This window comes from Malus sylvestris, chromosome 12 (genome assembly GCF_916048215.2).
Source record: "Malus sylvestris chromosome 12, drMalSylv7.2, whole genome shotgun sequence".
NCBI classification, from domain to species: Eukaryota; Viridiplantae; Streptophyta; class Magnoliopsida; order Rosales; family Rosaceae; genus Malus; species Malus sylvestris.
In genome coordinates, this window is record NC_062271.1 from 18,904,326 (window position 1) to 18,914,781 (window position 10,456).

Here is a 10,456-nt window from a genome sequence, read left to right on the forward strand (position 1 = left end):
TATATGTGTTTATGTAATTTTCATATTATTATGTTTTTGGATTTCTAGCCAAAGTTATTGCCTCCCCAATAAAAACCCAAAATTGGATTTTGCTGAAATCCGATTGTCCAGAAATCTTTTTGAATGGTTTTAGGAAGGATTTAATGGTTCGTTTACTAATCCGTAATCAAAATAAGAGGAATTGAATTGATGGGGAATTGTATTGAGGGGGAATTGAAATAGAGAGCAGTCAAAATCGAATTCCTGTCAAAGTTGTTTATTATAATTTTCTAGAATCGGAATTGAAATGATATAAGTTATTTATCAGTTCACCTGAATCGAAATGAAAATTAATATGATTACTAAAATACCGTTAATCTTAATAATAAAAAAATCATAACTTTTTAATACAATTTCACACTCACACACATATAGTTTTATTAAAATCTTAACAATTCTCATATATTTATTTTTAATAAAACTTGAACATTTTTTTATTTCTTAAAGAGCAAAACCCTAATTCAACAAGGAAACGAAGTAAAAAAATTCAAAAAAAGAAAGGTTCGGGAACCTCTACGGTTCCACCACAACTCTCTCTACTCTCCCCGTCTGCATCCGCATATTGTTTTTGCGATCATCCCCTAGCGCCAACTCTTACCCATCCTGACCTTGTCGGGTTCTATCGACCTGAAGATCTCCTTTTGGCGGTAAATCATGAACTCCTTGCCTGCGGCCATTCTCGGATTTCTCAACCATTTGCCAGCCGCTCAATGCTCTATGTTATGCTCTCTGTAAAAACGTCTGCAACCGAAATTCGATCCGCAGTGGGTAAGTCACAAGGTTTTTCTTTTTTCTATACTCATCTGCATCTCTCTTTCCCCATCCGAATTTGGATATGGGGTGTCCGGAGTTTGTTCGTAGAACTGTTGGGGTGGGTTGGTGATAGGTCAGTCTGGGAGGTGGTGCGGTGGTCTGCGTCGGTTAAGGGTGGGGATGGGTGTGCTTTGGGTGGTTGAATGGTGGGAGGCAGATGGGAGGGGCAGGGTAATTTCGGTGTTGAAGTTTGATACGTGATGTTGGCTTTCTTCCGGAATTCAATTACCACTTAGAGTCAGTATTTGTATTGAGGAGGTGTGTAATTGTATTAGAGGCATTAGTACTCTGACTGCCTAATTGTAACATTTTCAATTGCTTTATCAATGGTGGTAGGAAGTAGGTTTTTACTGTTTAGAGTACATGATCTTGCCGAGATTTCGTCTCGTCTTCTTTGGATTTAGATAACGAGTTAAGTTCTTGTGACAAATAGTAATGCATTTTTCTCCTTTCATACTTTTGCATTCTAAATTATATTTGGGTTTTGCTGAACATTTAATCCGCTCTTATAATTAGATTCAAATTTTGATAGGATTCTGCAAATGGTTAGGTTTTCACTGAATTGTAGTTCGGTTGAGGGTTCGGAGGAGATTGCCCAAGAAAGAAGGACAGTTTACTAATCGGTTTCATTGGTCCTGGGATAGCTCTTGTGGGTTTTGTTTTTGGATTCCTAGTCTTAGTTTTGGCTGATTTCACTCTCATTGATGAGTATGCTTCATTCTCTTTCTTGGAAATCCTATGTTGTAATGTGTTCTTTTTGCTGCTCTTTGCAATTCAGTTACTTAGTAGATATTTGACGTTAATTTGTTGGAAATTGAGTTTTTGAGACTTTATCTTTTTCGGTTTGCTAATAAAGTTATCATCTTTGTTTCTGAATTCTCATTTCTGCGGTGGTCTTGTTGTTCATCTGATCTGTTAATGTTCTCTATTGTTTGTTTTTATGTTATTTTTAAACCTCATATTATTGTCAGGGCACATTTGTAAGATTCTTTGTATGCAGTGGTTTTTTTGGTATTTGGTATGCTTTTCTTGTTATTTGAATTATGCCTTTTTGGTTTTTCTATCATTCATTAACTGGGTCATGATCTGAAGGTGATCTAATTTCTCAACTAGAATTTTTTGAGTTTCAGTCATCCATTACTTCATGTCTAAGTGTTTCTTCTTCAGCATAGAGGTCTTTTCATTTCAAGTAGCACTCTCACAAAATGAACTACATAATGAATGATTAGAGAGTTTACTGGGATTGACCTTTGGTATATATCTTCATGATTTATTTTCTTTTAGTTATGCTTGTCTTTCTGCATAAGGTGTTTGTTGACCAGTTGGTGTTTGATCAAATGTCTGGATATTTATAAACAAATTAGTTATTGCATATGGAACATTCAGCCAAAGGCTGTATTAGTTTTGTGTAGTTAAATGGATATCATATTCTGTAGTTTTGTTCATTGCATGCTAGTTCTTGCCTGATTTTATTTTTTTTGTTATGTTTTGTCTCTTTGTCCAATTACTAGCAAGAGATTCCATTTTGGGTTTTGGGTGTAGGGCTGTTTTCGGTTGACGGGTTTGTAAAAGGGATGCTAAACCAATTTTCCTTAATCTTTTCAAGCAGCCATGGCCGGTGAAACAATTGTTGACGATCAACGCCAACGCACTTTGAAGGCATTGGAACGAAGGTTTGAGGCTGCCCAAGTCGAGCTCGATTTACATCAAAAGAAGACTGTCAAGAGATCAAAAACCGAGGAAGCTGGAAAGAAATCGCAGATTGCAAGTTCTTCAGCTGTTGATTCTTCACCAAATTTAGCAAATCCATCAGCCTCAAGTTCAACTCCATTTAAGAAAGGTTTGTGAAAATCTTAGTTTCAGATATTTAATTTATATTTTTTTTCTGTTATGATTTTGTATATTTATGATTTATTTGATTTTTCTCGTCTTTATTCTTAATAGGAGCTTTCACTTTTTCGGGGTATATTAATTCACAAGGTACTGTTTCAGTTTTAGTGAATCGAGGCAAAATTTTTTGGTAGTTTAATTTAAGAGATTAGGATTGAGGTTATGTGTTTATTTTGCTTGTATTTGTTATTCAGAGATCGACGAAAGTGGTCCAACATATGCAAAACTAGTTCAATCTGTTGATGAGAATCTGCTGGCAACTAGTGTTGAGGTACTTTTTCGTGAAGTTGAAGCAAAATTTTTGGTTTAAGTCGTTGGTTTAAGATCTAGTTTGTGAAATGCAGGTCTCTGGCGGTAGAAAGGAGAGTAAAGTTGATAAGGTTTTGCACGAGCTTCTTCAGAATGGAGACTCAGCTCAGAAGTACATGCAAGGATCCAGAAGTAAGAGAATTGACAATTGGATTCTCCTCGATAACTATGTGCAAGGACGTGGCGTTTCAACTGGCTCTCATGCCAGGGCGCTGCAGATTCATTCCAAGCGTTCTAAAAAGCACATGTCAATGAAACAGCAAAAAAGGAAGGGATTGTTTGATTTTCCTAAAGATTTTCATAGGTGAATTGTGTTTCTCAGCATATGTTGCCATTTGTGAATCTGTGATAGTTATTTTCTTCTTCCAACAAATGAATAATAATAATGATACGCTAGGCAAATCTTTTTTTCTGATCCTGAAGTTACAAGCTTACGATTCAGAATGGCTTGTTTTTACTGGTTATCATCAATATATTTATCTTTCAATAACTGGAGAGATGTTTTCCGTGATTGATGATAAGATCTTAACAATTTTGTTTTTACTTGTTATATTTTGCCATCTATGGTTCACTCTCTAATACTTTCTTTTGTTTGGATCACAGCTTTGATAAATTTAAGCCAATGCATGAGATGTGGAAAGGCTATATTGTGCAACTCTTAAAAACTACTGGGTGAGTATATCTCATTGCAGATATCAGAGTTATGTATATTTTTTAATGGTTAATCGTTTCTTTCTTAAGCATCTTAGTTTTGGGGGGCAATATGCTTTGCATTTTGTTAGTCTTCGATGTTGAAAACTAACCACAAGTTCGTTCAATCCCGCAGAAAAAATCAGCTGGCTCAGTGTATTCTTAGTGCAGATCTACACGGTGCTATTATTTCAGGTTTATTTCTTACTTTTTTCATAACTTTCATTAATAACTGCCCATTCTTGTCCTGAATGTAAACATTATGCATACTGTTTGTTCATTATTCACCTCTAATCATCCTCCAAGCCATATTACGAATTCTTATCACACCAGATAGATCACATGTACTATGGCTTCTTGTAATTCCAACATGTTCAAACATCCTAAAATTGGGAACTTTTTTTCTCTTTTGTCGATCAAAATTGGGAATTATTTAGGCCTTTAATTCTGCTCCTTTAAGTTATTTTGTTCTTTTTCTCTTATGTGAATGGCTCAAGGATACATTATTCTATATCAAGTTATGAACTTATGTTCAAATGCATGTACTTTGAACTATCTGGACTGATTCCTGCACAGTGCTTGGCAGTGTCAAACACGCCCTCACCTTCCCTTTTCTCTCTGTCAGTATTTACTGTAATTCCCTGTCTATTTACTGGCAGTTGCCGAGTGTAAAGTAACTTCATACACTGGAGTGAGTGGTATCATGATTCGTGAAACAGCAGAAACATTTGGGATAATTACACAGGATGATAAATTCAGAGGTAATTGAGCTGCTGATTCAAACCTTTAATTTATTTAGATGTTCTTGGTACAACTCGTGTTGTTAGAACTTTGAACTGTGAACACGTATGTGTTCATGCTACGATTTCTTCTTCTCTCGTCTGTGAAATGATAATGGAATGCTGATGGTTTGATTATCTGTATGGGGCATATTTGCAGTGGTGCCCAAAAAGTTTTCTGTGTTTATATTTCAAGTTGATTGCTGGAAGATTACCTTGCACGGGGACAAACTCACTTCAAGAAACTTGGGCTTGTAATTGTTTCAGGTGATCTTCTCCACTATTTATATGGGATATAAGAATTTGGCAAGCTATATGATAACTAATCAATCAACTTTACTACTATCGACGTTGTTTTCATATTCAGTTTACTTGTTAACTTATTCCAGATTTCCAATTGTGGTAAATTGCAGAACAGTTAAGAGTTGAACAATATAATTGACATTCGTTTAACAATGGTGGTTGGTGGATGAGCGGCTGAGACAGTGTTGGCATTGAACAATCGAGAAGAACTATGATCACAAAAGGAAGGCGAGTGGACTCTTGCAGGTACCTGCTGGTCTTCAGTGTGCCGCTTTACAATTCATTGCTAGGCGTCAAATTCAAAATGAATAGATGTACGAAGCTGTGCAATCCTATAGTTATCTCTTCCATATTTCACTCTGGCAGCCCATCTCTTACATATTTCCTAGTCATGGAAGATATTTTCTTTTTGACATTATATATGATTGCAAAGAATGGAAGCACTGCCTCCAAAATGGATCACATGAACCAGCACGCTAAACATTACAAAAACAGGCCTTTCATATGCCTAAATGGATCACATGGGTGGTCTGCCTTTCTCATCACCCCACTAGTAATTAACACCGTCTCAAAACAAACTTATGAGACTCACCAACTGTAGGATTCTAACATGCTGCAACCTTCTGGATTATAATTAACACCGTCTCTAAACACACTTATAAGAGCACACATTTTAAGGGGCTTATAGATTTTAGAGCTTAAATAAGATTTTTTTTAGTTTTTAACCTGAATAGTTTTATAAATCTAATTGAAGTTTCTATTATTAAAACTTCCCATATTTTGTTATAAATATGTAAAAGTTAGAGAGATAACCTTTACTAGTGACAGGAACGAAGCAGGTGTAAAATATCACATTAAAGCTATAGCACAAGAGGATGACAAATAAAAGAGGGAGGAATAGATACTGAAGTTATTAATCTTTCCTTTTTTCTCAATAACTGTAGTTGGAGCGCACTATTTATACAGCGGCTCTATATAAACAGGTTCTTACAATTTGAAATTTACACGCATGTTTTGAAAAACAATCATTTTGTTTCCAAAGTCTATTTCAAGGATATTGACAATGTGTGTGTGGGCATTCATAACAATGCCAATTTTTTCAACACTTTTCTTTGGATGCCCACATATCAACATGAGTTGCCTCGTTAAAACCTTGCTTGGAAAAAACCATAGTGAAGGAAAAAGAGTACAACTTTTCCTGGATTGTTGATATAGTGTTAAATATGCTTATGTTGCCTCATTAAAACCTTGATAGGAAAAACCCAGTGGGAAGAATCCTAATCGAAGGAAAAAGAGTACAACATGCATGTATCATAGATGCTCCCCTTGATTCCGCATTCTTCAAATATAGCTATTTGGTAAGTCGACGTAATTTGATACTTTGCACTAACTTCTGAAACGTGCATTTTGGTAGAGATTTGGTCAACAAATGTGCCAGATTTTCATTAGAACGGATTTGTCTGGCTTCAATAACTTTAGCATTCTAAAGCTCATGTACATTGAAATTTTTTGGAGATGTGTTTAGTTTTATCGCCCTTAATGAATCATTCCTTCATTTGGGCAACACAGACTACATTATCTTCGTGGATGACAGTTGGATTGTCTGTCTTCGGAGTTAGACCACATGAATTCCGGATATGATGAATCATTGATCTTAATCAAGAACATTCACGGCTTGCTTCATGTAAAGCAAGTATTTCTGAGTGATTGGAAGATGTAGCAATTAGTGTTTGCTTTGTTGAGTGTCATGAGATTGTTGTATCTCCATTCTTGAACACATATCCAGTTTGTGAGCGGGTTTTATGCGGATCAGAGAGAAAACCAACATCTGCATATCCAACAAGGACCTGGTCATTTGTGGAGTTCTTTGAGTATAAGAGACTCATGTCTATTGTCCTACGAAGATATCGCAATACATCTTTGACACCCTTCCAATGACGAATTGTTGGAGCAGAGCTATACCTTGCTAACAAGTTGACTAAAAAAGCTATATATGGTCTAGTACATTGTGCTAAATATAACAAAGCACTTATTGCACTCAGATATGGTACTTCTGGACCAATGACCAGTTCATCATCTTCTTTTGGACGGAATGGATTTTTCTTAATGTCCAGAGAACGAACGACCATTGGCGTGCTGAGTGGATAAGCCTTGTCCATACCAAATCGCTTTAGGATTTTCTCAATGTAAGCTGATTGGTGGACCAAAATTCCACTAGTACAATGCTTGATCTGCCACAATGCTCGATCTGCAAGCCGAGACAAAATTTCGTTTTTCCAAGGTCTTTCATTTCAAATTCGCTTTTCAGATATTCAACAGTTTTATTGAGCTCTTCAGGGGTTCTAACTAGGTTCATATCATCTACATATACTGCCACTATAGCAAATCCAGAGTTGGATTTCTTAATGAACACACAAAGGCAAATGACATTGTTGGTATACCCTTCTTTGATCAAATACTCATTGAAACGATTATTCGTCCAGATTGATTCAGCTCATACAATGATCGCCTTAATTTGATTGAGAGCATACCTCATGATTTGTTAGTTGTTTCAGGCGACTTAAGTCTTTCTGGGACTTTCATATATATGTCAGTAACTAATTCTCCATATAGATACGCGGTGATGACATCCATAAGTCGCATGTCCAGTTTTTCTGAAACCACTAAACTTATTAAGTAACGGAACGTAATTGTGTCCATTATAGGAGAGTATGTCTCCTCATAATCAATTCCAGGTCTTTGCGAAAAACCTTGTGCAACGAGTTGTGCTTTATATCTTGCAATCTTGTTTTTCTCATTGCGTTTCCTTGTGAATACCCATTTGTAACCCACGAGGTTTACACCAGGCGAGGTTTAGACTACTGGTCCAAAAATATTTCGCCTTTCCAAGGAATTTAATTATGCTTGGATTGCATTTTTCCACTTCGGCCAATCTTGTCTTTATTTACATTTATTAACAGAGCGGGGCTCAATATCATCACTTAATATGATTTCAGTGGCTACTGCGAATGTGAATATATCGTCGATGATTATTTCATTCCGATATCACAATTCATTAGTACATGCATAATTTATGGAGATTTCTTTGCTCTCATGTACTGCTGTCTCTTCAGAGACATGTGTCTCATCAAGGACATTTTCTTTTTTTTTAGAAGTCTAGAATCATGAATTGTAGATTTGTCGTTCATTCTCTCTTCCTGAATTATTTCATTTGGATTCAGATGTGCCCTTGTCTTTCTCTTTCGAGGGGCTGAATCTTTTGAACCTAGGGGCCTACCACGTTTCAGCCGTGCACCAGATGAATCATTCGTTGCCACTTTATTTTGTCCAACAGGGACATCAATTCTTGCAGGTGTATTTGCAACTGGTATATATGATATGTCACTTTCATAGCATCATTAAATGCATCTGGCATTTGATTGGCAATGCTTTGAAGATGAACAATTTTTTTCACTTGATTTTCACATTAAGTGTTACGTGGATTAAAATGAGACAAGGTGGGGAACAACCCATGTCAGCTTTTTCCATTCTTCTGGAACGGTCTTTTCTCCCCCTAACGACGAGAAGACTGTCTCATCAAAATGACAATCGATAAAATGAGCTGTAAACATATCATCTGTCAAGGGTTCCAAATATCTAATGATAGATGGTGAATCAAAAGCCATATAAATTCCCAGTCTACGCTGAGGTCCCATTTTAGTGCATTGCGGGGGTGCAATAGGCACATAAACAGCACAACCAAAAACTTGTAAATGTGAAATGTTTAGCTGATGCCCAAACATAAGTTGTGTTGAAGAGTATTGGTGGTTGGCTATATGTCTCAATTGAACCAATAATGCAGCATGTAAGATGACATGTCCCTATGCAGAAACTGGCAATTTTGTTTTCATGAGCAGAGTGCGAGATATTAACTGAAGCAGCTTGATCAATGCTTCTGCTAAACCATTTTGAGTATGGACATGAGGAACAGGGTGTTCAACATCAATACCCAATGTCATGTAGTAATCATCAAAGGTTTAAGACGTAAATTCACCAGCATTATCAAGTCAGATTGACTTAATGGGGTAATCTGGGAACTGTGCTCTTAACTTAATTATCTGAGCAAAAAGTCTTGCAAAAACTACATTTCGAGTAGACAAGAGACAAATATGTGACCATCTGGAAAATGCATTAACCAAAATAATAAAATATCGAAATGGTCCATAGGATGGTTGAATATGTCCACAAATATCCCCTTGAATTCTTTGCAGAAATGATGGAGATTCAGCATTAACCTTTAGTTATGATGATCTAATTACCAACTTCCCTTGAGAACAAGTCTTGCAAGTGTTATCATTTGAGATAACAATGTTTCTGCTCAATAATGGATGTCCATTAGAGTTGGTAATGATTCTACGCATCATGGTAGATTCTGGATGACCCAGACGGTCATACCAAAGCATGTAAACTTTTGAATCAATGAACTTTTGGTTCATGACAGTATGTGATTCAACTGTTTTTATGTATGTATAATACAATCCACTCGACAAACCATGCGACTTCTCCAATATACGCTTCTGGTTATCATTGGAGCTAATGCATATATACTCCACATTTTCTGCCCTTTTCGTTTCAATGTGGTATCCATTTAAACGTATGTCTTTGAAACTCAACAAATTTCGAGTAGATCGATTAGCGTACAACACATTCTGTATGGACAATATTGTTCCATTTGGTAACATAATCTGGGCTTTCCTTGAGCCTTCAATTACATTTTAAGGTCCTGATATTGTTGTTACCCTTACTTTTGTAAACATCAATCTTGAGAATTACTTTCAATCTCGAAGTATTGTATGTGTAGTTGCGCAGTTTGCAAGACAAATATCTTTGTCATTTATCATGTTTTGAGAATGACCATAGTTTTTATCCATGCTCTCTGAGTAAGGGAATCAAAGTTAGAAGCAAGTTATAACAGGAAATTTACATGCCACTTTTATTGAATCTGAAATGCTAGTTTTAAACTAAAAGTTCAGCATAATAAAAGTACATCAAACATAAATGATTCAGTCAGACCGATACACTTCATTCCCTTTTTTCACAATGAAGTCTGAAACATCTAGGTGAGTTGTGTTCAACTGCCCTGATAAGTCGCACACTGGATCAGGTATATCCATTGGTTTAGCATGGTTGAGAAATTTAGTCTTGGCATCTTTCTCCTTGAAGGAGGCTTGATATAGATCCACTAGATGTTTTGGGGTACGACAAGTACGCGTCCAATGCCCATTGCCACCACACCTATGGCAGACTCCTTTAGAGTTGCTGGGAGCATTGTTCATGTGAGCTTTACCTTTGTGGCGATTCACATTTTTAAAACTCTGGCCTGAATTATGCCTTGGAACCTGGTTGTGAAATTGACCACCATGGTTCTTGCCTTTCATGTTCCACCGACATCGCTTGTGGCCACATCTTCGTTTATGATTATCGCCACCAGAGGATGTGGCGTTCACTTCGAAGGAAGCAGCATTCACTTTTGGGAATAATGTAGATCCAGTAGGTCAGGACTGATGATTTTTCATCAAGAGCTTATTGTTTTGTTTAGCTACCAAATGCATAGATATTTGCTGGTTGTATTCAGTGAAGCCTCGCACTCTATA

At 36.5% G+C, this 10,456-nt stretch overlaps 1 protein-coding gene across 4 annotated transcripts; it reads left to right on the forward strand.

Annotated features, from left to right (window-relative positions):
• Positions 1 to 499: 499 nt before the first annotated feature.
• On the forward strand, positions 500 to 5,291 carry LOC126593959 (ribonuclease MRP protein subunit POP4-like). Of its 4 annotated transcripts, none has more exons than XM_050260136.1 (10): positions 500 to 807; positions 2,462 to 2,692; positions 2,797 to 2,832; positions 2,937 to 3,013; positions 3,087 to 3,355; positions 3,655 to 3,723; positions 3,878 to 3,936; positions 4,401 to 4,502; positions 4,681 to 4,787; positions 4,934 to 5,291. In XM_050260136.1, the coding sequence occupies exons 1-9, from the start codon at positions 750 to 752 to the stop codon at positions 4,776 to 4,778; spliced, it is 999 nt and encodes a 332-aa protein (XP_050116093.1). In that variant the 5' UTR covers positions 500 to 749; the 3' UTR covers positions 4,779 to 4,787; positions 4,934 to 5,291. The 4 variants fall into 4 exon arrangements, with proteins under 4 accessions (XP_050116093.1, XP_050116094.1, XP_050116096.1 ...); XM_050260137.1 differs by having other exon boundaries at positions 4,939 to 5,291; XM_050260139.1 differs by having other exon boundaries at positions 500 to 804; positions 2,461 to 2,692.
• The last annotated feature ends 5,165 nt before the right edge of the window (positions 5,292 to 10,456 follow it).

Coding starts and splice junctions, on each gene's coding strand:
- LOC126593959 (XM_050260136.1), top strand. CDS start 750: ATGCTCTATGTTATGCTCTCTGTAAAAACGTCTGCAACCGAAATTCGA. Junction 808..2,461: donor CGAAATTCGATCCGCAGTGG/GTAAGTCACAAG, acceptor CTTTTCAAGCAG/CCATGGCCGGTGAAACAATT. Junction 3,937..4,400: donor ACACGGTGCTATTATTTCAG/GTTTATTTCTTA, acceptor ATTTACTGGCAG/TTGCCGAGTGTAAAGTAACT.